This window comes from Cyanistes caeruleus, chromosome 17 (assembly GCF_971803275.1).
Source record: "Cyanistes caeruleus chromosome 17, bCyaCae1.hap1.1, whole genome shotgun sequence".
Classification (NCBI taxonomy): Eukaryota; Metazoa; Chordata; class Aves; order Passeriformes; family Paridae; genus Cyanistes; species Cyanistes caeruleus.
The window spans coordinates 15,831,411-15,859,383 of record NC_141717.1 but is presented as its reverse complement, the minus strand read 5'-3'; the positions used below and the strand labels follow the sequence as shown (position 1 = coordinate 15,859,383).

Sequence of the window (27,973 nt, the reverse complement as noted above, 5' to 3'; positions counted from 1 at the left end):
GGGAGGGAGGGAGGGGCTGCACTGCGCTTGCTGCGGGCTCGGAAGGCAAAGGATGCTCTGCAGGGGGATCTCACCAAACTGAGCATGGGGATCTCACCAAACCCAGCACAGGGATCTCACCAAACCAAACCCAGCACGGGGATCTCACCAAACCCAGCACGGGGATCTCACCAAACCCAGCACGGGGATCTCACCAAACCCAGCACGGGGATCTCACCAAACCCAGCACGGGGATCTCACCAAACCCAGCACAGGGATCTCACCAAACCCAGCACAGGGATCTCACCAAACCCAGCACGGGGATCTCACCAAACCCAGCACGGGGATCTCACCAAACCCAGCACAGGGATCTCACCAAACCCAGCACGGGGATCTCACCAAACCTCACACAGGGATCTCACCACACACGGGGATCTCACCAAACCCAGCACAGGGATCTCACCAAACCCAGCACAGGGATCTCACCACACACGGGGATCTCACCAAACCCAGCACAGGGATCTCACCAAACACCTGCAGGAGCTGGTGGGCACCAGAGCCCCCACAGGAGCGTGCACGGGCCGGGGGATGCTGTCCCTCCATCCCAGGGACATCCAGACAGCTGAGAGACAGCCAGGGGTGGGACACAGGGCTGTGGTGGGTGTGCAGGTCTGCAGCAGCTGCTGCTGCCAGCTCCAGGTGTTTGGGGAACACAGGACAGTGGGGTTTTACCAGATGGAAGCGAAGCCCTTGGCTCAGTGATCCCCTGGAGATGGAGGGTGCTAAGGAAGCTCTGCCAGGAGCAGTGCAGGGTTCATCTTCGTGTCACCCTCACGTCACCCTCTGTCACCTGCGGTGTCTTCTCAGTGTCCACCTGCCCCGACCCCTCTGTCCGTGACTCCGCTGGGTGGTAGCAGGTGGCAGCAGCGTATTTACAACCAGACTGGACAGGAGCAAATTGCACTTTGTTGGCAATGAGTTGCTGCACCTCAGGTGGCCACGGGCCGTCACCAGGCCAGGGGAGAGGTCATCCTGGGGCTGCGCTGGCTCTCGCCCCCCTGCACGTCACTGAGAGCCCGCTGTGGGACAGAGAGGGAACGCTGAGTGTGGGGACAGCAGCGAGTGCCCAGAGCAGCTGTGGCTGCCCCATCCCTGGAAGTGTCCAAGGCCAGGCTGGGCAGGGCTTGGAGCACCCCTGGGACAGTGCAAGGTGTCCCTGCCCATGGCAGGGGGTGGGACATGGGGTGATCTTGAAGGTCCCTTCCAACCCAAACCATTCCAGGATTCTATGGGCAATCACATCACTGTCCCCTGGGCCTTGTTCTTCAGGCCTCCCCCACTGTCCCACCCTGGCCAGATGATTTTTATGTCAGAAAAGTTCCACCTCATCAGCAGCCTCTTACTCAGGTACAGCTGCTCACAAAATCCCATCCCACTCCCACCGCTCCCACACAAATAACACTGACACTGCCTGCTGGAAAACCCCTTGGGAGGCTTCAACTCACCTCAAACTTGCTCATGAACTCTGCAAAAATGCCGAAGAAGGCTTCGGAGGTTGTCATTTTTGAGTCTTCCCCGAAGAAGGAGAGCACCTTGCTGAACTCCTCCATGGCCTTGTGCTGCAGCTCGTCCAGGGAGCGCATGGCAGGCTGGGCGCTCTCCAGGAAGGACTGCAGGAACCGGCTTAAGGACAAAGAGCTGCTCCATGGCAGGGATCGGGAGCCCTTATCGATCTCTTATCACATGGCTGGGTTCCATGGCAGGGATCGGGAGCCCTTATCGATCTCTTATCACATGGCTGGGTTCCATGGCAGGGATCGGGAGCCCTTATCGATCTCTTATCACATGGCTGGGTTCCATGGCAGGGATCAGGAGCCCTTATCAATCTCTTATCACGTGGCTGGGTTCCAGCCCGGCTGGCAGCGGGGAGCCGCTGCACAGGCACGTGTGGAGGTGCCAGCAGGCTCAGCTGGCACTGCCAGCACAGCTCTCAAGGACAGATGTCCCAGCACGTTCCCTGGCGCGTGGCACTGGGGCTGTGCCACCAAAACATCCTGGCTGAGGGCTGGGGGAGCTGAGGGACTGAGGGACGGGGTGAGAGCCAGCCCTGGCTGTGCAAGGAGCCCCCGAGGCACGGCAGGGTCCCCTGGGGATGTCCCCTCTCGAGGAAGGATACGCTCATGACAATGGCAAACCTGTCCTCGGCGGTGGCCGGCATGCTGTGACACGCCTTCTGGATGTCACCCACCGTGCTGTGCAGCTCCTTCAGCTCGGCTGTCAGCGTCCTCTGGTTCACTGCAGGACAAGAGCAGGGCTGGCACACGGGGCCTGGCGGCGTTCCCGTGGCCGGGGGTCAGTCTGTCTGTCTGTCTGTCTGTCCACACCAATGTCCTGCTGTCCAGGCAGGCTGGACAACCAGAGGGTCCTGCTGGGACCAGAGGTACCAGGAGCTCCAGCTGCTCACAGCTGGAGAGGGCAGGAGTGCCAGAAGGAGCCTGGGACATTCCAAGGCCAGGGAGCACAGGGGACTCACAGCGAGGGACACTGGGAGGGGACAGGAGGGACACAGGACAGCAGGACAAGGGGGGACACACTGGCAGGAGTCTGGGCAGCCTCCAGGGACAGAAGGGTTGTTTAAGAGTTAGGCCAGATACAAATTCCAGCTGGGAAAGCTCCAGGTCCAGACCTTCCTCAAGTGGAAATTTACAGCTCCAGGCCGGAATTTGCTCCTTTATTTATCCACTGTAGCACTAATTCCCAAGGGAATTGCTCACAAACAGCAGGGGATGCTGTGCAAGGGGAATGCAGCTCCTGCTTTGTACAGATTCAGTGCTTCATTTAAAATCACAGCCTCGTGGGATCATTGAGGTTGGGAAAGCCCCCTCAGGTGATGCAGTCCAACTGCTCCCCCAGCACTGCCAAGGCCACCACCAAGCACTGTCCCCAAGTGCCACATCCACACAGATTTTAAATCCCTTCAGGGATGGGGACTCCACCCTGGGCAGCTGTGCCAGGGCTGGGCAGCATTTCCAGGAAGGAATTTTCCCTAAAATCCCACCTGAACCTCCCCTGGCACAGCCTGAGGCCGTGTCCTGTGTCACACCTGAGCAGCACCACAGCAGCAGTGTGTGGAGAGCAGCTCCAGAAAGCGTGTGAGTGGTTTTTATTGCAGAAAATGGAGCTTTGGGTCCTTGCTCGACACAGCTGTGACCGAGCTGTGAGCCCTCCACACTGACCATGGCAGTGCTGGCACCTGCAGCAGCACCTGCAGCCCTGGATGGAGGCTGGGCCACACCATCCCCGGGCAGCTGGGCTCGCTGTGCCCGCTCTGCACTCCCACCGAAGCTGGGAGCCAGGCTTTGGGGTCAGAGGGGAAGGGCAGGGCAGGGGACAGAGCCCCGTGTGTGCCAGCGCCAGGTGTGGCAGCGTGGGCTGGTGGCACCTCAACTGTCACTGAGCTCTCCTCTTGCTCAGGACCGTTCTTCACTTCTTCTGGCTCCCATCCTGCTCCTGCCGAGGCTGAGCAGCCCCTGGCTGACCCCAGACCCAAACCAAACCCGGAGCCGCACGCTCCTTTACCTTTGGCAGCGAGCGGCACTGTCGGAAGATCCTTGGCAAAGCCCAGGAGCTCTGGGAAGTGTTGGCTGAGGGATTTGGCAAGAATGTGCAGGAAGGTGGATTTCCCATCCACAGTCTTGGTGGTGTTCAGCTGCAGCGAAGCAGAACAAGTGAGGACCCCCCTGCACACCCCCTGACCCAGCTCCCGTGGTTAATGGTTAAACTGGACATTCCACGGTGCCACACCACGTGTGCCCGGATTGGTGGTGTGGAGATGTCCCTTCCTGCAGCCCAGGGCTGTCCCCACCCCTCAGGAGCCCCCAGCGCTCCAGGACCTGCTCCCACCCACAGCTGGGCCCTGGCTGAGACCCCAGACCCACAGCAGAGCCTCTCTGAAGCCCCCTGTGCCTCAACCCAGCCCCTCCACCCCTCTCTGGCACCCCAGGGTCTCTTGAGAGACAAGAGACGTCTCTCATGGGCACAGGAGCGAGGCTGGCTCTCCCTACCTCGGTGAGGAAGTTGATTTTAAATCCCGTGGTTTTGCTGGTCTTGGGCTGCCCGTTGTTCAGGTAATTCCCCATGGCCAGCACGAACTGGGAAGAGGAAACCAGGGAATGAGGGGCTGCTGGCCTCCTGCAGCCGTGTCCTCACATCCCCCAGCTCCTGGGACTCTCAATTCCTGTTCTCCACCCATCAATGTGCAGACAAACACTGTCCCCAGGGATTTCAGGAATTGCTGGGGGGTCACTGGCCAGGAGTTTCATCACTCATCTGCAAATGCCTCTGAGCGCACGGCAACCTCGTTTATCCCACCTGCCTTTTTTTGTTAAAACCGAGTGAATTAACAGCAATTTGGGACAGCTCATCTCCGGAGGGTCACGGAGGAACTGCAGTGGGGTTTGTTCTGTCTCTGGTCCATCCCAGGAGCACAGAGACCCCTCCTCAGGGGATGGGCAGTGCGGGGTGGGACACTCCCGGGGCTGGAGCTGCCGTGGGAGCTCCTGTGGGACGCTGAGGGTGACCATGAAGGGAGGGAGCGCTCTGACCTCCAGGATCTTCGCCAGCTTCTTGCTGCTTTTCAGCTCTAGGGAGGCCTTGCAAATGCACTCGTAGCTGGCCTTGATCTCCTCGGTCTTCTCCTGCAGGGTGGTTTTGAAGTGCAGGCTGCGCAGGCGGATCTTGTACTCGGGTACGGCCAGCATCTGGGGCAGGAGGAGGGCAGGGTCACCATCCCCAGCAGCACAGCCCCTCCTGCCCGGGCTGTCCCTGCCCTGCTGGCCCGGGCACCTGCAGGAGCCACAGCTCTGGGGTGGCTGGGATGGGATCCATGGGATGGGATGGGATGGGATCCATGGGATGGGATGGGATGGGATGGGATGGGATGGGATGGGATGGGATGGGATGGGATGGGATCCATGGGATGGGATGGGATGGGATCCATGGGATGGGATGGGATGGGATGGGATGGGATGGGATGGGATGGGATGGGATGGGATGGGATGGGATGGGATGGGATGGGATGGGATGGGATGGGATGGGATGGGTGCACCCATGGCTGGCTGAGAACAGAGAATGAATCAGAGCTGGGCACAGTCACTGGCAGCAGGGAGCAAAGGTGCTGCTGGCTCTGCACCTCAAACCCAGCCCCTGGGAGCTGCCAGACCCCTCGGGGATCAACCCAGCATCACCCCCACTGTCCCAGCGCCACCAGCTCCTCCCAGCCCAGGTGTGAGTGTCCTGCTGTGGGGACACCAGGTGTGTGTCAGGGACACCCTGAGTGTGACAGGGACACTCCAGGTGTATCAGGGACACTCCAGGTGTGACAGGGACACCCCAGGTGTGACAGGGACACCCCAGGTGTGACAGGGACACTCCAGGTATGACAGGGACACCCCAGGTGTGACAGGGACACCCCAGGTGTGTGACAGGGACACCCCAGGTGTGTCAGGGACACTCCAGGTATGACAGGGACACCCCAGGTGTGACAGGGACACCCCAGGTGTGTGACAGGGACACTCCAGGTATGACAGGGACACCCCAGGTGTGACAGGGACACCCCGGGTGTGACAGGGACACCACGTGTGAGTGTCCTGCTGCAGGGACAGGGCACACACAGCCCCTGTCCCGGGGCACGCCCCTGCCCAGCACCTGCAGCACGAACTGGTCGGGCTCGCTCAGCTTGCCGGGGTTCTCCTTGTAGCTCTGGAAGCGCTGCACCTCCTCCCCGTCCGGGGCGTAGAGCAGGAGCTGCTTGATGTGGGACGGCTCCAGGCGATCCGTCTCCATGGTCATCAGGATCTGCCGCAGCTCCACGTGCGACAGCTTCAGGTGGGCGATCAGGATGGCTGGGGAGGGAGGCACACACCGTCACTGCGGGGACACCACCCTCGCCCCCGAGGGAGAGCTCAGCCCTGGGCTGCCCATCACTCCCCGGGACCTGCACAGGCCTCACAGGGACACCACGGGTGGCTCTGGTCCCACACCCAGCCGGGGAGGGGTCCCTGGCAGGGGGGTCCCACCAAGCCCACACACCCTCCTCCCTACCTGAAGCACATCCTGGAGAAGCAGCAGTGACCCTCCACTGCCCCTGCCCAGGACAGGGAGCCACATCCCATCTCCATCCTTCCCCAGAGAGCTCCCTCCTTCCCCTGCCCGGGGCTGAAGGCAGCCTGGGGCAGCTCTGGGCTGCAGGAAAAGTCCATCCCAGCTGAGCTGGGCTCATCGATCGTGCCCATGGCATTGAGCTCCTAAAGCCCATCCCAGCTAAGCCAGGCTCATCAATCGTGCCCATGGCATTGAGCTCCTAAAGCCCATCCCAGCTGAGCTGGGCTCATGGGATCGTGCCCATGGCATTGAGTTCCTAAAGCCCATCCCAGCTAAGCCAGGCTCATCGATCGTGCCCATGGCATTGAGATCCTAAAGCCCATCCCAGCTGAGCTGGACTCATGGGATCATGCCCATGGCATTGAGTTCCTAAAGCCCATCCCAGCTGAGCCAGGCTCATCGATCGTGCCCATGGCATTGAGCTCCTAAAGCCCATCCCAGCTAAGCCAGGCTCATCGATCGTGCCCATGGCATTGAGTTCCTAAAGCCCATCCCAGCTAAGCCAGGCTCATGGGATCATGCCCATGGCATTGAGCTCCTGCTCCTCCCCTTTACCTTTCCAGTTCTCTACATCCCACCTGTGGCTACCTTCACCGTGGGCTTCACTTACATGTGTTGTAGGCCTTTTTGTGGGACAAAATTTCAACCACGTCTTTCTTTTTAAAGTTTTCAGGCATGAGAGTTGGCTCTGGAAGAGAAACTGAAAGATTTAATGGTGGGTAAGGACAGGCTCAGGCGGCTCCAGCGGGAGAAAACCTGCCCTGCAAACAGTGAAACCATGAATGAGAGAGAGGAGAGCGGATGCTTTGCACACAGCAATGGCTCCAGGAATCCTTGAATTCTGCGATTCAAAGATCTCCCCAGTTCAGTTGGTGCTGAAAAAGGTAAAACCAGAGGTGAAACACACAGAAAACCCCAGACTGCTCAGAAACATCCTAAAAACAGTGTCCCCTGAGACGAGCTCCACTTCACCCACTGCCAGCTGGGCATTGTGGCCGTGCCAGGAGAGCTCAGACATCCCACGTTTTTACTGGAATGCCTCCCTCGGGGATCACCAGCACTCCACACCCCCAGCCTGGACCCTGCTCTGGGTTTGTGGCACCCAAAAACTGCTGGCTGGGAGATGCCAGTGGGTCTGTGGGAGCTGAGGAGCCGTGGGGGCTGCACAGGCACAGAGCTCCAGACCCATCGCTGCTCCTGGGACACAGCCACTGATAAAAAGCAAAGAGCTGCTGGTGATGATTGCTTTGGACACAGGAATGTTTTCATGGCCTTTTCAGCGTTTCCAGAGCTCTCAAGCACTGGAGTGGTTTCAGTGCCCAGTGAAACGTGCAGAGAAAACAGATCATGGCAGCAGAGATAATTAAGGGAGATAATGAAAGCATCTCCACCTTAATGATCCGCTGTGCCACCGGCCACAAAATCCTGAGGATGAACAAAATTCATGCCACGGGTGATGTCACAGACAGGCGCTGCCTCGCTGCCCATCGAGCCCCAGTTCCTCCCAGTCCCTCCCAGTCCCTCCCAGTCCCTCCCAGTCCCTCCCAGTCCCTCCCAGTCCCTCCCAGTCCCTCCCAGTCCCTCCCAGTCCCTCCCAGCCTGCACTGGTCTCTGGTACCAGGAGCTATTTTGGGGCTCAGTACTTACTCGTGGGTTTCTGAGTCCCGAAGTGCAGCTCCAGGTCGAGGTATTTGACCATATCACTCAGCTTGTCGTAATCCGAGTCTTCCCCGAGCTGTGGGGCAGGAGGGGTCGGGAGCTGTGCTGGCACACGGTGCCCCCCTGTGCTGCCACATCCCCCCACACCGAGCTCCGTGTCCCCAGAAGGAACCAGGACAGGCTTGGTGGCACCGTCCTGTGACTGGAGGCAGTGCCCTGCAGCTTCACTCAGCTCCTGACACAGCTGGAATCCTACAGAGCATCCCTGCCTTCACCCCCTCCTCGGACATGATCCCTTTGCTGAAGGATAAAATGGCAATTCCAGGAGCTTCGGGAATTGTTTCTGCACACAGGAAAATCACTGTGAAGTCCCGGAGTGCTGGGGAGAGGGACCTGCAGGATTTGCAGTGTCTGTGGGACTGGAAGGTGATCCCACTGCTCCCCTCTGGCTGCTCAGGGCACACGGCATGTCCCGAGCACCGGGAGTTTAACCCCGGGAAGGGATTGGATCCACCGGCACCGCTTCATGCCCACCATGCCACAGGATTGCCATCCCTTGTCTCAGCCCTCAGCTCTGCTGTCCCCTGCGGTGTCCTGCCCTGCTCGGGGCTGTCCCATCACCCTGCTCCAGCCATCCTCATCCTCCCCACTGAACCCCCACATCTGCACAACACATCTGGAGGCAGCTCCGGCTGTGGTAGCCCCTCAGGGCAGGGAAGTGCCCCCGGGACTCTGTAGCTGAAATCAGCATCTCAGAGGGTCTCCAGGGCCCGTCCCCGCTGCCCAGCTCGCTCCAGTTTAAAGGACGAGGGGAAGCCCTGCAGAGCCTCAGCGCAGGTCGCTGCTCCCCAGGGCGCGGCTGGGACCCCCGTCCTCACCCGTGGGGGCCGTACCTGTCCCCAGATGGTCCCCTCCGAGTTCTCCACCTGCTCCCAGCGCAGTCTCTTGACGCTCATGTGGTTGGAGTCGCTCCTGCGGTGCAGCAGCCCCCGGTGCAGGGGGGGCGCGCAGGGCACGGGGGGCGGCGGCGGCGGAGGAGGAGGAGGAGGGATGGGGTGCAGGTGGCTCACCAGAGCCTTGGGGACCGGTCCCGAGCTGGCCTTGGTGGCCTCCGCCTTGCTGGGGCCGGTCTGGGGGTCGTGGAACTGCAGGGGGGGCGGCGGGGGCGGGGGGCTGAGCGGAGGAGGGGGGATGTGGTCCGAGAGCGTGGAGTAGGTCAGGGAGCTGCCCTCGTCGCTGCTGCTGATGTACTCGCTGCTGCTGACATCGTTGGTCACGTAACTGCCCTGGTCATCCTGGAAACTCATCTGGGGGGCGCAGAGCGGGGGGTGAGGCTGGCACCCCCATCCCCGGAGTGTCCCCGAGTGTCCCCGAGTGTCCCCGAGTGTCCCCGGCTCCCTGGGCTGCCCCACGCCGCTCTCACCTCCTCGTAGTCGTTCTCGGGGGTGAGGAAATCATCCACGATGGTGACCCGGTGTCCCAGCTGCTCGCTGAGGGCGTCCAGGAACCGGTCGGTGTCGCGGCTGCGGGGGGGCCTGGAGAAGGTGAAGAGCTTCTTCCGTCGCGACAGCGGCGAGTACTCGCCGTGCTTGGGCGACGGGGCCGGGCTGCTGTCCAGGCTCACGTACGGGTTGGACTCGGTGCTGCACGGGGAGGCCACGCTGCTGTGCAGCCGGTAATAGCAGGGCTGGGTCGCCAGCGGCTCGCTCGGCCACGCCAGCCCCGGCTTGCGGCCACCTGCGGGACAGAGCCGAGGCTGCTGCAGGGGCGTCCTGCAGCCCCCGGCACCGCCACAAGGAGCAGAGGGACAAGGGAGCTTCCCAGGCAGCGGCTGCACTGCCCTGCAGCAGCTGGGATCCCAGGGGATGCAGCACCCTGCACACAGCCCTGCCCTGCAGCTGGGATCCCAGGGGATGCAGCAGTGACCCCCTGGGATGCAGCTCGGATCCCCTGGGATGCAGCAGTGACCCCCTGGGATGCAGCAGTGATCCAGGGGATGCAGCAGTGATCCCAGGGGATGCAGCAGTGATCCCCTGGGATGCAGCAGTGATCCAGGGGATGCAGCAGTGATCCAGGGGATGCAGCAGTGATCCAGGGGATGCAGCAGTGATCCAGGGGATGCAGCAGTGACCCCCTGGGATGCAGCAGTGATCCCCTGGGATGCAGCAGTGATCCCCTGGGATGCAGCAGTGATCCCAGGGGATGCAGCAGTGATCCCAGGGGATGCAGCTGGGATCCCAGGGGATGCAGCAGTGATCCAGGGGATGCAGCAGTGATCCCACAGGATGCAGCAGTGATCCAGGGGATGCAGCAGTGATCCCAGGGGATGCAGCACCCTGCACGCAGCCCTGCCCCGCAGCAGCCAGCACTGTGCTCACACCCGGAACCATCATGCCTCCTTATAAAATGGCACCAAGAGGAGGTTGTTTTCTCCTCCACCTGCCCGGCCAGCGCCCCCCAGTGTCACCTGAGATGTCCCCAGGAGGTACCTGCAGCGTGTGGCAGCTCCGGGGCGGGGGGGGAGCTCCTGTGCAGGGCAGCGTTGCCCATCTTGCCAGCAAAGCCCCCGATCAGGCGGTTCTCCAGCTCTGCGTACACAGCCGACATCTGGGGAAGGACAGAGAGCTGCTGCCATGCCCCCCCAGACAGGGCTGTGGACCCCCAGAGACCTGCCATGTCCCCACAGAGCAGCTGGGGCTGTCCCTGGGTCCCTGGCAGTGCCCCAGGCCAGGCTGGACAGGGCTGGGAGCTCCTGGGACAGCGGGAGGTGTCCCTGCCATGGCAGGGCTGGGACAGGATGGGCTTTCAGGTCCTTCTGATCCAAACAATTCTGGGACTCTCATGAGTACCCATCTCTCTGACTCGTTAAAGGGGGGCTTCACCCCAGCCCAGGCCACTCTGCCTTGTCTGAGCCCCCCCAAGAGCCTCTCACTGATGAGGCTGCAGGGAGACACTGGCAGACATCAGCCTCATTAAGGTGACTAATTGCCCAGGGAGGTGACCTCAGAGAGGGGCTCTGAGGCAGGGACAGTCAGCCCCTGCAGGTATTCACCCCCACACGCAGCTTTCCCTTTTCCCTGCTGCCCTGTGTTCACAGAGAAGGGCTCAAACTGCTTTCCTGTGGACACACCACCCCACAGCCGTGCCAGAGGTGTCCCTCGCCCCCTCACACCATTTTGGGGTTGGGTGTCTCCGGGAGGGACGTGCCATCACCAGCCTGTCTCTCCCCAGGGATCAGGCGAACGGGGACCTCCACGGTGTCGCTGCCTGCGGGAGGGAGACGAAGCGGTCACTCCTCTGGCTGTGCCCCAGCTCCCCACAGCCCTGACCCACAAAGGGCTCCCTGTCCCTTGCTGGGACCCAGAGCGACCTCCCTGCCCAGCTCCCAGCTCTGGGGGCCCCTGGGGAGCAGTGCAGGGTGGGTTTAAGGTCAGCACGACGGTTCCAGGCTGCTCTGCTCTTCCCTCGGGGCAGCTGAGGACAGGGCTGCTCCCCACAGCTGGCCAACATCTGCCCAGACACCGCTCCTCCAGCACACACAGCTGCTCTCCGGGCTCTAATCCCCACCAGAAAAGCTCCTCGGAGCCAGGTTAGAGGATCTTCCCCCAGGAAATGTCTCAGACCCCCCTGAGAGCTGAGGAGCACCACATGGGCAGGTGATGGGGAGGTCGTGGTGAGGAGCACAGGTCCTTCAGCATCAGCGGGGATGGGAACAGGCAGGTGTGTGTCCCCAAGGGGAGGGAGGGCTGGGCCACAATGGGGATCATCAAGAGTCTCAAAGCGGCCCTGAACCATCATCTCCTTCCTCACAAATGTGGTTTTCCCTCTTTCCCTGTGAATTTGATGGAATCTGAGGCTGTTCAGAGGGAAGCCATAAATGCTGCCCCAGAAGGGAGGGCCCAGGCCAGCAGGACCAGTTCACATCTGAGTGATGGAAGGGGTTGGACACAACATTCAGCCTTTTGATCAAGTGGCCTCTTACTGAATTGGCTCTTTGGCTGTGGAATCGCTGTCCCTGGAGGTGTCCAAGGCACCCTGGAGGTGTCTGAGGCACCCTGGAGGTGTCCGAGGTACCCTGGAGGTGTCCGAGGCACCCTGGAGGTGTCCAAGGTACCCTGGAGGTGTCCAAGGCACCCTGGAGGTGTCTGAGGCACCCTGGAGGTGTCTGAGGCACCCTGGAGGTGTCCAAGGCACCCTGGAGGTGTCCAAGGTACCCTGGAGGTGTTCAAGGTACCCTGGAGGTGTCCGAGGCACCCTGGAGGTGTCCGAGGCACCTCTGGGCTGGGTGACAAGGTGGGGATCAGTCACAGGTTGGATTCGATGATCTTGGAGGGATTTTCCAACCTAAATGATTCTGTGATTCTGTGATTCTGTTTCTGAAAACGTGGATTTCCAGCCCATGCCTCCATGCTGGCTCTGCTCTGACCTCCTCCTTTGCCTCCACCTTTTCCCATTGTTCCCGCTTAGGAGCAGGTCAGGAATTTGGCACAGCAGGACACTGCAGGCACTGTCACAACCCCCAGGTCCCTGTCCCCAGTCACCCACCTGCTGCCCCCTCCTCAGGGCGGGGGGTCCGGAGGCTGCCCCGGCACAGGGAGGCCCCTCGGACGGAGCTGCGGTAGCGATCCTCAGCCTCTGCCTCAGCTGCAGCAGGAAACACCTCGGTGAGGCACAGCCAGAGCCCACAGCTCCCCACCCCTGCTACCCCCAGAGCCCCCCAGAGCCCCCCAGAGCCCCCCAGAATCCCCCAGCCCCATGGTGCTCACAGCAGCTGCCGTTCCCCGGTAGCCGCTCGCCCCATGGCCAGGGAGCTGAGCAGGTTCCAGGTGCCCCTGGCAGCACAGGGCAGGGATGGATGCACAGATGGGACACCCAGACCATTTCTCCAGCAGCACTGGCATCCACCAGCTCATGGCCCACATGAAACCCCAGCCCTGAGCTGGGCTGGTCCCAGGAAACCCTTCCTGCCCCCAAGGGAAAAGAAGGGAGTGGGGCCAGCCCTGGAACGCTGCCTGGAAGGAGCACGCAGCCCATGCACAGCTCAGTGTGGCAGCTGGGACAGGCTCAGGCTCAGCAGGATGGGGGAATGGAGCATCCATCCCTGAGGTAGCTGGCAGAGCAGCACTGGGACACGGGAGATCAGCGGAGTTTGGGAGCCCAGGGGAAGGAGCAGCCCAAATGCAGAGAGCTCTGGGCATCCAGGCACAGACACACAGAATGGACCAGAACACCAGACCATGGGCCCTGCTCACAGACTGCCCCGTTCACCTGAGGCACTGAGAGGAGCCAGGGACCAGCCTGGAGCTGGGAACAGCAGCCTGGGACAGGGAATTTGCTCCTGTGCTTCCCTCCTCCCCCGGCTGGGGATTCCTGCTCTGCATTCTGTCAGCTCTTAGGTTATACACTAATTACAGGGCATGAATTCCTGGGAATGCACAGCCCAGCTGAGCTGTGATTCTGCACACACAAAGCAGAGGTGGCTGAGCACAAATCCAGCGAGCAGATCCAGAGTGCACGGAGCACGGGACCCCAGCACAACAGGAAGGATTTGCACCAGGACTTGGAGCTGTTCCTGTTTTCTGCTAAAATCACTGTGTTCCTCCAAAAGCCTCTCTTCAAGCAACACTTTTACCTTTGCTGAGTCTAAAATTAACACATCTGTAACACATCTGTGAGTACTGAGAACAGGAAAAGCAGAAGCGATTAAGAGCACAGACACACAGATTGGGACATTTCAATTCAAACCAAAACAAACTTTTCCCCAGTCCACCTCTGGCTTTGTGCTGCCACAGAACCGGGTGAGGGTGGTGGTGAGGGGACAGGGGGACCAGGGACAAGGGGAACACCAACTGCCTTTGTGTCTTTTTGGGAAAGCAGCACCAACTCTTCCAACCACGGATGTTTCTGTGGCATCCCAAGGGATGCTGCACCACCCTTATTTTACCTCTCTGATCTGAGCTCTGCCTTTAAACCAGCTGTTCCCTTCCTGGACTTCCTCACCTCTAAGGACCTGAGCAGCTTCCAAAAGCCTTTGCTCCCAGAGTCACCCTCTCAATCCATCTTCCCTCTCAATGCAGCTCCACTCCAAAACGACAGGAGGACAAAGGACTGAGCTCCCAGGACACGGTGTGTCCGTCCCGGAGCGCGGGGGCTTCCTCTCACCTGCCAGGGCCTTGTACCCCAGAAACCTGTCAATCTTTTGCTGGCAGTGCTCCTGCTCCTCGTAGGTCAGCAGCTGGTAGATAAACTGCCAGAGGACTTGCTTGGCCGGTGTGTCCAGCACCGGGTACACATCCACAATGAGAGTGTCAATGTTCCTGCAAAACAGGAGGAGAGGGCTGGGCAGTGAGCGTGTCCCTCCTCACAGCCCCTCCTGCCGCTGCCCAGCCTCGCCTTTGCCATGGGCTCGCTCCCTCACTGCAGAGCTGAGCCATTAAACACATCTGGATGTGATGTCCCCACCTGGGGACGTGGGCAGTGCTGGCCTCAGCAGTGCTGGGTTGGACTCAGTGGCCTCAGAGGGCTTTTCCAGCCTAATGGACTCCATGATTTTATGAGTAAGAGGGGTGGGGGAGCACCAGAAAGCAGAGAGAAGCCCTGGAAAGACTTGAATTTTTTCCAGCTGCAGGTAAACAGGCTGAGGGAGAAATGCACCACAAGGGTGGCTGGGCTGGCAGCTCCTGGGGCCAAAGGCTCCATCTGATTTTGGTGTGGAGAGGGGGAAAGAGCTGTTGGGAATAGCAGGGCTGAGCACCCCATCCCAGCAGGATAGAACAGCCTGCAACAGGATGAAATTCTGCCCTGGCACAGGTGCCCAGAGCAGCTGGGGCTGCCCCTGGATCCCTGGCAGTGCCCAAGGCCAGGCTGGACAGGGCTGGGAGCTCCTGGGACAGTGGGAGGTGTCCCTGCCATGGCTGGGGTGGGGCTGGGTGGGCTTTGAGGTCCCTTCTAACCCAAATCATTCCAGGATTCTGTGACAGCCTCTGATAAAACCCTGCTGCAAGAGCAAGCAAGGGCAGGGAACGAGGTCACTGGTGAAATCTGAGTGGGATGTGGCTGGATCCCTGCACAGGACAGGGGGGATGTGCTCCGTGGCAGGATGAGGGCTCTGCCAGCCACAGCCATTCCCGTGCAGCCACCAGGAAATGCTGCAGCCAAGATTCTGGGAAGAGCGAGGAGACAAGGATGGAGCATGGAGAGATTCACTGAAGGAGGTGGAACAGGATCTGACCGGGGCATGACCAAATTAACCTAAAGGAACCAAACCCTAAAGGATCTGCCCTGTCCCCAGGCAGGACACCTGGCTGAGATGAGCTTGTGGACACCTGGCTGGGGAACCTGGAGAGCACAGGACAGCAGAGGAGCTGCTGTGACAGCAGAGGAGCTCCTGTGACATCAGAGGAGCTCCTGTGACAGCAGAGGAGCTCTGTGTGACAGCAGAGGAGCTCCTGTGACAGCAGAGGAGCTCCTGTGACAGCAGAGGAGCTCCTGTGACATCAGAGGAGCTGCTGTGACATCAGAGAAGCTCCTGTGACAGCAGAGGAGCTCTGTGTGACAGCAGAGGAGCTGCTGTGACATCAGAGAAGCTCCTGTGACAGCAGAGGAGCTCCTGTGACAGCAGAGGAGCTCCTGTGACATCAGAGGAGCTGCTGTGACAGCAGAGGAGCTCTGTGTGACAGCAGAGGAGTTCCTGTGACAGCAGAGGAGCTGCTGTGACATCAGAGAAGCTCCTGTGACAGCAGAGGAGCTCCTGTGACAGCAGAGGAGCTCCTGTGACAGCAGAGGAGCTCTGTGTGACAGCAGAGGAGCTGCTGTGACATCAGAGAAGCTCCTGTGACAGCAGAGGAGCTCCTGTGACAGCAGAGGAGCTGCTGTGACAGCAGAGGAGCTCTGTGTGACAGCAGAGGAGCTCCTGTGACAGCAGAGGAGCTCCTGTGACAGCAGAGGAGCTGCTGTGACATCAGAGCTCTGTGTGACAGCAGAGGAGCTCTGTGTGACAGCAGAGGAGCTCCTGGGACATCAGAGGAGCTCCTGGGACAGCAGAGGAGCTGCTGTGACATCAGAGCTCTGTGTGACAGCAGAGGAGCTCCTGTGACAGCAGAGGAGCTCCTGTGACATCAGAGGAGCTCCTGTGACATCAGAGGAGCTCTGTGTGACAGCAGAGGAGCCCCTGTGACAGCCCCCAGCCCAGGGCTGCCTCTGCCCGACACCGAGCCTGGCGCGGGCTCTGCTCCGGGCGGGGTCCCGGAGGAGGATGGAGCTGGCACCGAGTTACCGATGTTGGAAGAAGCCCTCCAGCGCCTTGCAGATGGTGAAACGCTCGGGCAGGGTCAGCAGGTGCTCCAGCTGCTGCGTGAACGTCCTTCCTTGGATCTTGATGCTAGAGGGGAGAATCTCTGCAACCCACTGCAGGGAGGTGAGGGCGGAGGAGCTGCTCGGGGACTCGGCAGAGTCAGAGTCTGCAAAAAAGATATTCCATCTTTCCTTGGTTTCTTTTGGGGGCAGTGGAGCAGTTGGAGGGCGCTGGCTTTGGAGCAGGTCAGGTTGGATGGGCTTTGGAACAACCTGCTCTAGAGGAAGGTATCCAAGGCAGAGGGGTGAAATGAGATCGTCCCTAATGTCCCTTGCAATCCAGACCATTCCAGGCTGCTGGGGCTCTGCGGAGCCACCTGCAAACCCCCGGGGGCATTCCCAGGGCTCCTCAGCGGGGCTGAGGGATCCCAGTGCTGCTCCCGAGGGAGAGGCAGCCCCTGCCTCCCGGCTCTGTGCATTGTGGAGCAGAGATCACAGCTGAGCTCGGGATGTGGGGACACCCTGAATGCCCCAGACACCCTGAATGCCCCAGACACCCTGCAGTGCCCCAGACACCCTGAATGCCCCAGACACCCTGCAGTGCCCCAGACACCCTGAATGCCCCAGACACCCTGAATGCCCCAGACACCCTGCAGTGCCCCAGACACCCTGCAGTGCCCCAGACACCCTGCAGTGCCCCAGACACCCTGCAGTGCCCCAGACACCCTGGGCTCTCATCAATTATTGATTCCTGCGGCAGGATAACAATCCCGCCCGGCACAGCCCCCCGGAGCACCGCGGCCACGAGGGCTTGGATTACTGCGGACAAGGACACGGCACACGCTGCACAGCAAGGACAAGGGACACCAAGGACAGTCACACAGCAGGATGAGCCCTCCTGGAGAGCAGCCAAGCCTGAGATCCAGCCTGATCCCACAGAGCAAGGAGCCACGCGCCCCGGGGAGAGGAGCATCCCCAGGCAGCGCCTTAAACCTGCTCAGCCCACGGAGGCGCCCGGCAATTCCCTCCTCCAGCAGGAATTCGGGAGCTGGCCCGGGCTCTCGGCTCTCCAGCCCCTCCTCCCTGCATTCTCACCGTTGGAGAAGCTGACGATGCCCTCCTCCACCACCAAGGTGGGCATGGCCCCGCTGCCCTGCAGCATCGACACCACCTTGTCGTGGGAGCAGTTCCTGCGGGAAAGGAGAGCCCGGTGAGAGCTGCCCCAGCTCCAGGAGAGCGCTGGGGACACACGGCTGTGTCCTCATCGTGCTTCATTCATCTTGGAAAAGCCTCCCGGTGCAGCTCAGGGCCAGGGGAGTGCGGTCCCCGCTGCCATGCCCTGGTTCTCTCCAGCTCTGCTCGGTTTTCGCTGTGCTGCAGGGAGGGAGAGCCTGGATCCTGCCCCACGCCGAGCTCCCCGCTCTGCCTGCACCAAGGAACAACCTGGCAATGCCTGTGGGCACCCTCAGCAGCGCCAGGGCACGGGAAGGCAGAGTTAAACTGCACCCAGACCCAGAAAATGATTTTTCCTTTAAATGACACAGCGCTGCAGGTCTGTCCTCGCCTGTCCTAATTCTGCACGAAAAGAAAATGCGAGGTGAATAGAAAGTTTAATTTTGTAGGTGAAAACAATCTTGGGATGCCCTTGGAGAAGGGTATGGGCCAGGCTGGGACAATGCCTGCCAAAAACACGGCTCAGAGGACAATCCTCAAGCCGGTCTCTATTTTCTGGCAGTGCTGCATCAGCCAACAGTTCGCTGGATCAGCTGAAACGTGAGAACCTGAGCCCTGACAGAGGCAGCATCAGTTTAACCTTGAAATATTCATCACCCTCTCTTGTCCTGTAGCCTCCTCCAAGCCTTTGCTCTTGGTTTTTATGCAGAAGGACACACCCGAGGAGAGAGGGGCTGCCCAGGAGAGGGGCACGGATCCCTCTGCTCCCATTGCACAAACAATGCACAGAATGAACCTCTGGGTACAAATGGGATTCCCACCTGGCTTTAAGCTTATGATCCCGTTGTGGGAGTGATTCATGGGCTTTGCTGCTTTCCAAAGCAGGACCTCAGGTGTTTAACACAGATTAAGTCAGAGTGGCTGAAATTGGGGTCTGGGGACAGTCAGAACCCCGGTTGTACAAACTGTTCTGCACAGAGAACTCAGAGGAGGAGCAGGGCTGGGGAAAGTTCTCCTCTTAGAGCCACATTTGGTACAGGAGCATTAAAGGAGCTGTCCCAGCTGTCCCCACAGGACAAACCCCTGTGCAGGGCAGCACGTGGGGACCAGCAGCTCCCGTTTCCCGTGCCCCAGAGTGACCACAGGGTGAGCTCGGCCCCTGTCCCCGGCCCTGGGTGCCCTGCACAGCTCCTACCTCATGTCCAGGCCGTTGAGGAACAGGATCCTGTCTCCAGCCTTGAGAGCAGCCTTCTCCGCCGGGCTCCCTGAAGGCACACGGACAAAGGGGCTTCAGCTGCAGCAGCCCTGGCTGGGCTGGGGGCCCAGGGACACCCCCAAGCAGGGCACCCCCTGCACCTGGCTTATCTGGGTGGGCTGGGACTGTTCACCCAGCTGGGTGCAGCGTCCAGTCTGCACTGGGAGCACTGGTGTCATTTCAGGATCGCCACTGAACACATTTCCCACTTCTCAAAACGAGGAGTGGATAAAGCCAATCTAAACTGTACCAAAGGTGCTCATTATTCCACTGGGAAAACTCCACCACTGAGCCTTGGAAAAGCCCCTTTTGCTCTTCTCTAGCAAACAGCATTTAACATTTCAAGTCCAGAGCAGAGACCAAGAAGTGATCAAGAGTCTCATGTCCTTACCTGGCAGGACAGACTCGATCCACACTGGGGCATGGCCACGGAGTGTGAAGCCAAAGCTCCTGTTGCCTTTATAAACTCGAACTGTTCTGTGGGGGCAAAAGGCAAGCAGGAGTCAGAGTACAAGATCCAGCCCTTGTTTCCTTCCCCAGCCCCTCCAGGTTAGCCCAGGTTCTCCTGAGCACTCCAGTCCCCAACGCTCCCAATGCTGCCTCAAGGTCCCCTTTGGTACCAAAGTGTCCTGTAAATGTGGTTCTAAAGTGGAATATGGGATAAATATATCTATTTAAAGAATATATATATATATATATATAACAGCTCAAAATCATCTGGTTCCAACCCCCCACGTCAGGGAGTTGGGATTGGATGATCTTTAAGGGCTCTTCCAACCCAAAGCAGTCAGTGATTCTTTATTACAGAGAATTAGAGAGACAATGTGGTTCAGGGAGCAAAGGTCTCGTTGGCTGATGAGAGAGGAATTAAATTCCTCTAGGAAATTTTGGAAGGAGCATTAGGAAATCTCCCTGCTGGGAGGCGGATTGGAGCTGGGGGAAGGCAGCATTACTGAGATCATTTCCAACCAGCGGGATCCTGCTCTGGCAGGGAGGGAGGGAGACTGTGCTGGGAGTGGATTTTGGACAAGTCACACGGAAATCATCCTGGCAGGAGGCTGGGCTGGAGCCTGGCACCCCGAGCTCCCCAGCCCCTGCTCTCCTGTTGGCTGGGGCAGGATCCTCAGGGCTGCTGCAGTCTGGCCATCTGGGCACGGCAAGTGGGTTAATCCCTGTGCTCCAGGGATTGTCCTTCCTCCTCAGCCTCGCACCCAGACACCTGCTGGGGCAGGGCAGGGCCAGACAAGGAAAGCCAGGGAATCTCAGGGTCGGAAAAGACCTTTAAAGATTATAAAATCCAAGTGTCAAGCCAGCAGCAGCTCCGTGCTCACCACGGAGCCGCGTCCTCGAGCGCCACGTTCACCCTTCCCTCAACACTTCCAGGAACGGGGGCTCCACCACTGCCCTGGGCAGCCTGTGACAGTGTTCAGGAACCTGTTCCCTGAAGGAATTTCCCCTGATATCCAAACTAAACCCCTCTGCTGCAACTTGAGACCGTTTCCTCTCATCCTGTCACTCATTACCTGGGAAAAGAGACCAGAGAGCCCAAAGCTGGCTCCAGCCTCCTTTCAGTCTGCTCTGTGCTGGGTACCCTGAACCCTGCTGGGACAACCGGGCATCCTGAACCCTGCTGGGACAACCAGGCCTCCTGAACCCTGCTGGGACAACCAGACCTCCTGAACCCTGCTGGGACAACTGGGCCTCCTGAACCCTGCTGGGACAACCAGGCCTCCTGAACCCTGCTGGGACAACCAGGCCTCCTGAACCCTGCTGGGACAACCGGGCATCCTGAACCCTGCTGGCACAGCTGGGTACCCCGGATCCTGCTGGCACAGCTGGGTACCCCGGATCCTGCTGGCACAGCTGGGTACCCCGGATCCTGCTGGCACAGCTGGGTACCCCGGATCCTGCTGGCACAGCCTGCATCCACCCAGCAAGGAGCAGACATCCCCTCTCAGCCTGCAAGCGCCACCTCAGCTCCTCTCACAGCCCAACCCAGCCATCCCTGCAGAGCTGGGGGGACACGGAGGGTGCCCAGAGCTGGGACAAGGGCCACAAAGCTGCCCGGCCTTCCAGAGGGAGAGGTTTGTGTTCATCCTGACCCCGGGAGAGTTCCACACCGAGCGCCCTTCCCTTTCCTCCCTCCACACGACCCCCAGGGAGGGGAGGCGCTACCTGCGGGCAGCCCCCGAGGCCACATTGCTGCTGATGAGCGAGGTGGTTTTGCGGAGGCTCTTGCTGAGCTCCTCGTGGCTGCGGGGCACGGAGCTGGCCCGGGTGGACACGAGCAGCCGCTCCTGGTGGTCCTCGCTGCGGCTGCGGCGCAGGCGGTTGCTGTGCTCGCTCTTGGAGCGGCACAGCTTGCTGATGAGGCTCTGCGACACCACCTCGTCAAAGCGCTGCCGGTGCTTCTTGGGGATGAAAATCCTGGGGAACGAGGCAAGGGAGGAAAGTGAGGAGCGGGGCCAAAGCAGCTGCGGCAGAGAGCTGCGGATCCGGGCATCCCTGGAAGGGAAATAGCAGAATTCCTGGTGTGCGCTTGGCCTCGGTCCTCGCAGAGCTGCGAATGCCAGGGCTGGGGACACCGGGGTGCTGGGGACACTGGGGGTGCTGGGGACACTGGGGACACCGGGGTGCTGGGGACACTGGGGACACCGGGGGTGCTGGGGACACTGGGGACACCGGGGTGCTGGGGACACCGGGGGTTCTGGGCACACCGGGGGTGCTGGGGACACTGGGGGTGCTGGGGACACCGGGGTGCTGGGGACACCGGGGGTGCTGGGGACACTGGTGGTGCTGGGGACACTGGGGGTGCTGGGGACACCAGGGACAGCAGCTGCATCTCTTCCACCATCCCATGCAGAGCTCCGTTAGAGCAGTGATGTCAAAGCCCTCCTCCAGACCCGCTTCCTCTCCAGCACATCCTCGGACCCCCAGAACGTTGCTCCCCATCTCCTGCCCCAGTCTCTGCTCTCCAGGGCCCCAGCCTTGAGTGTTCCCCCATTCCTGCCCTGCCAGGCAGGAGCGTGGTTCCCCCTGGGAGACGATGGTGCTGCACGCAGGGACCGCACGGTGACACCGCAGGCACGGGGACATCCCCAGGAACTCGCTCTGTTCCGGGTCACCTCCCCCCTGCCTCGCAAGTGGCCTTCGTGGACCCCCAGGACACCCAGAGGATGCACGGGGGTGCAGAGCAGGGTCCCAGCAGGGAGGGAGGAGGCCCCGGTGCCACCGGGGCGAGGTGAGCTCCATAACCCCGGGACACACTTTATCTTCTCCTTTTCCTTCTGCCGTCACAGCAGCCAGAGCCCGACACCTGCTCACCTTCCCCTACCCTCCGCTCGCACATTTAGGGGCTTCTGGAGGAGCTGTCATCTCCGAGTGTTTCTATAGCAACTCCTGCAGCTGCAGCCGCTGCTTTGGCAGAACCAGCTCGGGAGGTTCGGCCGCGCAGCTTCGCTCGCTCCCGGCACCTGGCGGGGTGTGAGAGCCCGGGCCCGCTGCTACCGCAGCCTCCAGGGCTGTGAGCACAGCCCCGGCTGCCCGGCCACCGCCGGGAACAGGAACTGGGCCAAACTGGTGCCACGGGACCCAGAGGGAGCGGCTCCAGGGCCGGCACCAGCGGCTACAGCCGGGGCTGGCAGGGGATCCCAGCGGGCTCCCTCGGGCAGCTTCACCAAGGAACGCAAAAACCTCGGAGGAGAGGCTTCAAATCCCAAATCTACCGGGATCAGGACATCTGTGTCTCCCCAGAACTCCAAACAAGAGCTGGTGCAGGAGAAAACAGACCACAAGCCACCCGAGGCTGGCAGATGCTCACGCAGAGCATCTGGTGACAATTTAACATAAGTAACGCATTGGTGCAATTCACAGGCGATTTGGGACTGAGCAGCAGCTAGAAAAGAGTGGAATTGTGCTAATAAATGGTTCACCCTGTGGGACAGGGGAGGATCTGAGTCCCCCAAGCCTCTGCCCCGAGCTGGGCACCCACCAGGGAGAAGTGCGAGCTCCTCACAGGCAAAATGAGCACAATCCCATTTAAGTGGCCAAATTACATCGGCCCTGCTCGTTCCAGCAGAGCTGTCCCAGTTTGCACGAGCCTCTGCTTCAGCACTGGGCTGAGGAGCTCGGCTGCAGACCCAGCCCAGGACCCGGCACTGCTCTGGGGCTGGCTGTGCCCAGAAAGGAGAGATCTGCCTGACTGCTGCAAACAGTCCCACTAAAACAGGCAAAAAAGTTTCTGTGGCTGCTTCTGCCGTCCCACAGCATAAACCTGGCTTTGTCCATTGCCATGGCACCAAGGAGCAGCACCCAGCTGGGGCTTCCCTCTCCCAGCAGATCCCACCGGGATTCAGGGAGCGTGGACGTGCCCACCCCGTCTGGGGAGGTCAAACAGAGGCAGGGTCATACAGTGCCTTCAGCTTCCTCTCCCTCCCCCTCCTCCTCAGGTGCTCTAGGTCAGCCCCAGCTCTGTTTTCTGCTGGAGAGGGGATGGGAAAGGCTCCCCCATCCCTGAGCCCTGTGCCTGCCTCAGCCTCTGCACCCATTCGGGAGAACCCAGTCTGCTCAAACACACCAGTTCAGGGCATTTTCCGGGCTGGGAAAAGTCCCAGATGCTCCAGGCTGCTTTCCCTTCATCCCATCCCCACAGCAGCCTGGCCAGGGTGGTGGCAGTGCCACTGTGCCCGTCCCCTGCCCTGGGCTGCTGCTCTCTGCCGTGTTGGGCACCTCAGCCTGTGCCAGTCTCACACTGCACAGCTCGCAGGTGTGTCCCTGGCCGCCCAGCTCTGCACAGACACTCCGGTTCCCGCAGCCCACCTCGCCTGTCCCGTGTCCCGGCTCTGGACAGCTCCTGCTCCCCGGGCAGGCCCAGCCGCTGCCGGGGCTCAGGGGACACGAGTGTCCCCTCGGGAGGGCAGCAGGGCTGGCTCCAGCTCAGCCAGGGGACACCGGGCCCCGCTCCATCACACCCCCAGCCCCACGTCCTCACCCCCCGGGCTGACCGACGGTCCTGGGGACAGAGCAGCCCCACACGGGCTCTTCCCACCACCCAACTCCCCGTCCGAGCTTGGCTGGACTCCCCCGGCAGGGCTGTCCCGGGGACACGGCGGGGTCCGCACAGCCCCCCGAGGCAGCAGAGCCACCCCCGGGCTCGTGGGGACACGAGGCTGTGCCAGCAGCCACGGGCGGGACAGCGGCGCAGGGACACGTACCGAAAATGCCGGGAGAAACTCCGGTCCTTTCCCATTTGTCAGGGTGCGGCGGCAACAAAAGGGAGACGCTTCAGATGCTCATTCAGCTGAGCCTCGGGCTCGGCTCACGCCCACCACGGGGCCGCTCCGGCAGCCGGTGCCGCCCCGCCAGCGGCACCCCCGGCGTGCCCGGGGACCGAGCCCCGACACCCCCGGCGTGCCCGGGGACCGAGCCCCGACACCCCCGGCGTGCCCGGGGACCGAGCCCCGACACCCCCGGCGTGCCCGGGGACCGAGCCCCGACACCCCCGGCGTGCCCGGGGACCGAGCCCCGGCACCCCCGGCGTGCCCGGGGACCGAGCCCCGGCACCCCCGGCTGCCTCAGCCCCTCGGACCGGCCCCAGCTGCGGCTTCAGCATCGGCCGGGAGCCTCCGCTCGCCTCTGCCGGGCACTGCTGCCCTGCCTGCCCGGCTCTGCCCCGGCTCGCAGCCGCCCAGCCTTCCTCTTCCCCTAAAAACTGCAGGCGCCGTGATTTCCAGCCGGAACCACCTCGCAACAGAAAGGAGGGCACGGCTCGGAGCCCAACTCCGGGGGGATGCCTCCCTGGCGCTAATTAGTTGACTTCTAAAGTGCTAGCGTCTAAATTATGTGCTGCAGTGAGGGGTGAGAAACCTTAAAGGCAAACGGCGCCAGGGGTGCGGGTTTTGGGAGGGGAGGTGGAGCTGCCGGGCTGGAGCAGCACCAGAGCAGGACCAGAGTCACGGGCCCAAAGCCCCGCATGGAGCATCCTGTACCCCCAGGGCAACACAGCAGCGCTTTTCAGCAGGAATAAGAGAAAACTCTTCTTTAATTGAAATAACGCCATCTTTAAGCACATCGCTGGCGTTTGATGAAGAGGATGTGAAGCTTCCCGGTGCTGCCAACATCACACACAATCTCCAGGTAGCAGCAAAGGAAGGAGACATGAAAAACGTATGGTTTAGCCCCAGAATAACCAGCAAAGACCTGACCTTGAGCCTGTCGGTTGTGCAGAAAAACACGTCCCAGGGTGGATTAAAACCCTGAGCTCCACTTGGATTATGTCTGAACTGTGCTGTGGAAACCGCTACCGGTCCCAAAAAGCTCTGCTGGTCCGGCTAAATGCTAAAATCTGGGAGAGAAAACTCTTGCAGGCTTTTCCCCCAGGACAGGAGTTCTGCTTATCGACCCCAAATTGCCGAAGCTCATCCAGCCGTGGGCCGGGGGTCACAGCCCCCGCAGCTCCCCCGGCTCCGGGGGATGTGGGGGAGCGGGACTCGCTCCAGCCCAGGAGCAGCACAGAGCTGTGATTCCATCCCCGTTCTCCCTGTGCTCGGAGGCTCCACAGTCACATCTGGCTGCAGATGTTTTGCAGATGGGACCATCGGCACCAGTTGCCAGGAATGAAGGTGCTTTTCCAGCCGGGGGTGCAGACAGGGTGCAGGGAGCCCCTCACAGCCCTTCCCCGGCCACCCCACTCGTCCTTGGGGACATCCCAAACCCCCCAGGAGCTTTTGGAGACGGTCACCCTGTCCTGACACATCCCTGCTCCAGCTCCAGCTCCAGCAGCGATTCACCAGAGCCCCCCGGAGCAGATCCACACCCCGTGCCTGCCTGGGGGTCCCTTCCCCATCAGCAGCCCAGGGTGTCCCCAGCTGTCCCCAGTCCAGTGTCCCTGTGCCAAATCCACGCTGTGCTGGTGGCTTTGTCCTTGCCCTGGCAGGTACAGGCACTCCCACAGCTCTGGGGACACGGAGACCTTCAAAGAAACCCCCAGAGAGGCTTTTCCTGCAGCACCACTCTGCTTTCCCTGTTTTCTTTAAGACGCTGGAAAACTCATCCCAAAAGAAAAGTTGTGACTCCGGCAGGGTGCAGGCGGGCCAGGCTGATCCCATCTGCATCCCAGCCCGAGTCTGATTTGCCAGAGGAATTTAATCTCCTATCAGGAGATTTCGCACCGAGGCATTTTGGTCATGACCTATTTGAACTCCGCCAATAAAAAAGGAACTCGCTCCCAATTGTCTCACTGGTGACACGTTTCGTTCCCTGCTGCCCTAATTCTCTCCTTTTTTTGGGCACTTGAGCATATGCTGGGCCATCAGATTAGGGGATTTTTTTTTTTAATGGAAGCAAAGAAGAGCTGCTTTTCCTCCACTGCCTTCCAGGTGCTTTTCCAGTGGGAATGCCGGGACCGTGGGCAGGAGGACAGTGTTCATGTCAGCATCAGCGACTCGGGAGGTCTCTCATGCTCCATCCACATCCAAAAGAGCTGGGAAGCTCTCCCCATCCTCGGAGAAGAGGGTGTGTGGAGGGGGCGAGGGAAGCAGCACAATCCATAATAAATAAATCCTAATGGCTGGAATGAAATTTCCGACCCAGGGTTGGTCACAGATGGCTGGAGCAGTTTAATACAGGAACACTCCAAGCAGTTTTACTGCCGTGAAAAACAAGCTGAGACAAATAGATTGTGTTGGGAGCGTTATTAACAAGGACTCGGTGGAATTTCTCCCGTTATAAAATAAATAATTTAAAAAAATAATAAAAACGGGAGCCCCCACTGGGCAGCGATTTCAGCCGTGTCAGGGATCAGAGGTGGCTGTGATGGGAGCAGGTTCAGCCCAGTCCAGCCCCGTCCAGCCCAGTCCAGCCCAGTCCAGCCCAGTCCAGTCCAGTCCAGTCCAGTCCAGTCCAGTCCAGCCCAGTTCAGCCCAGTCCAGCCCAGTTCAGCCCAGTCCAGCCCAGTCCAGCCCGGTTCAGCCCAGTCCAGCCCAGTTCAGCCCAGTCCAGCCCAGTTCAGCCCAGTCCAGCCCAGTCCAGCCCAGTCCAGCCCAGTTCAGCCCAGTCCAGCCCAGTTCAGCCCAGTCCAGCCCAGCCCAGCCCAGCCCAGCCCAGCCCAGCCCAGCCCAGCCCAGCCCAGCCCAGCCCAGTCCAGCCCAGTCCAGCCCAGTTCAGCCCAGCCCAGCCCAGTTCAGCCCAGTCCAGCCCAGCCACTCTCGGCTTTTCCCGGGAGCAAACGGAGCGGGGACAAAACAGCGAAGAAGAAACTGCCCCAGAGTGTCCTGGCCCAGCCCTGAAGCACAGCACGACTCACAGGAGACCCAAGCCAGCATCCCACACTCGGGACGGAGCCCGGGTTCCCCCCGGGGTTAGCAGGTCCCCAGGACGGTGGCTGTGTCACCACCAGAGCCGGTTGTTATTCCCAGCAGCTGCGGGGCAGGGATGGAGCGGAGATTCCCCCCGGAATAAAACCAGATGTTTTTAACCTGAGCGCTGCTGCCGGGGGCTGCTGCATCCCTGGCACCACCGGGAGAGCCCCGGGACGTGGGGCTGAGCCAGTGCCACAGCCCGGGGTGACACCGAGGAGGATCCCCCGTGTCCCCAGGGTGGCTCCTGCCCGCAGAGCCCGGGGATGGACTGGGAGCGCCGGTGGCAGCGCTCCGGCTCTGCCCTGCCTTGAAACCAGCTCAGAAATCAGAGCAGCAGCAGCAGCAGTGACCCCGGCCCTAAATAACCCATCCCAGCCCCGGCGCGGGGTCAGAGGGGACAGACCCCGGTGTCCCGGGCCGGAGCCGCGCTCCGCTGTCCAGGCTGATGGAAAAACCCAAATTAGAGCCTCCCCTCCTGGCGGAGTCGGCGAGCGGAGCGGCTCCGAGGCAACACGGATGCTAAGAGTTAATTAACTTCCAGCACACCTCGCTTTCGCAGTGCCAGGGGCTGCCACGTTCCAGAATTAACCTGATTTAAACCCATTTCCCCCAGTCCCGGGAAAGGCGCGTTCGTTACTCACCCGAGACAGCTCATCTTCCCCGCTGGCAGCCGGCTCTCAGCATCCTCGGGCAGAAGCACAACTGTGCACTTTGCCTACACACATCGGCCATATGGGCAGGGGATGGGAGCGGGGAGGACCCGGCACAGCACGTGCATTATCCCCGCTATCCACAACCGAGCAGATGAAAAAAAAAAATGTCAGCAAATTAAAATCTGCGGGAGCTTAATTCTGGGCAAATGGGATGAAATCCATTTGAGATAAAAAGAAAGGGAGGGGGAAAAAAAAAAAAAAATAAAAATCCGGTACTGGAAAAGGGCGGCTGGAGGAGCCGCGGGTGCAGCCCCGGGGGGCTCCGTGTGCTGAGTCGGGGGTCTGGGGTTCTCTGAGCCTTTGCAGGGAGAGCGGTGAACCCGGGGGGAGCCCAGGGAGGGGACAGCAGGGGAGGGGACAGCAGAGGACAGCCGGCAGCAGCA

At 60.7% G+C, this 27,973-nt stretch overlaps 1 protein-coding gene across 6 annotated transcripts; it reads right to left on the bottom strand.

Moving 5' to 3' along the window:
- On the bottom strand, positions 1-27,933 carry GRID2IP (Grid2 interacting protein). 6 transcript variants are annotated; one of them, XR_015277306.1, is made up of 22 exons: positions 23,734-24,361; positions 20,696-20,947; positions 18,912-18,997; positions 18,461-18,530; positions 17,188-17,282; positions 16,076-16,259; positions 13,963-14,117; positions 12,346-12,444; positions 10,973-11,067; positions 10,290-10,407; positions 9,224-9,537; positions 8,694-9,107; positions 7,789-7,876; positions 6,752-6,841; positions 5,686-5,882; positions 4,584-4,739; positions 4,044-4,130; positions 3,559-3,688; positions 2,156-2,274; positions 1,485-1,649; positions 420-1,058; positions 1-383 (listed from the first exon to the last, which is right to left on the bottom strand). XR_015277306.1 is itself a non-coding variant. In XM_086854140.1 (21 exons), the coding sequence occupies exons 1-21, from the start codon at positions 27,530-27,532 to the stop codon at positions 987-989; spliced, it is 2,988 nt and encodes a 995-aa protein (XP_086710266.1). In that variant the 5' UTR covers positions 27,533-27,933; the 3' UTR covers positions 1-986. The 6 variants fall into 6 exon arrangements, 5 of the variants coding, with proteins under 5 accessions (XP_086710266.1, XP_086710263.1, XP_086710261.1 ...); XM_086854140.1 differs by lacking the exon at positions 23,734-24,361 and adding an exon at positions 27,519-27,933 and having other exon boundaries at positions 1-1,058; positions 6,752-6,829; XM_086854137.1 differs by lacking the exon at positions 23,734-24,361 and adding an exon at positions 27,519-27,932 and having other exon boundaries at positions 1-1,058.
- Between the last annotated feature and the right edge of the window lie 40 nt (positions 27,934-27,973).

What these genes read in the sequence shown, in the direction of transcription:
- GRID2IP (XM_086854135.1), bottom strand. Translation starts at nt 23,768, where the DNA reads ATGGGAAAGGACCGGAGTTTCTCCCGGCATTTTCG. An exon ending in CCGAGAACGACTACGAGGAG is followed by an intron (nt 9,108 to 9,223) that starts GTGAGAGCGGCG and finishes TGCGCCCCCCAG; the next exon opens with ATGAGTTTCCAGGATGACCA. An exon ending in AGCTGGCGAAGATCCTGGAG is followed by an intron (nt 4,131 to 4,583) that starts GTCAGAGCGCTC and finishes TCCTCTTCCCAG; the next exon opens with TTCGTGCTGGCCATGGGGAA.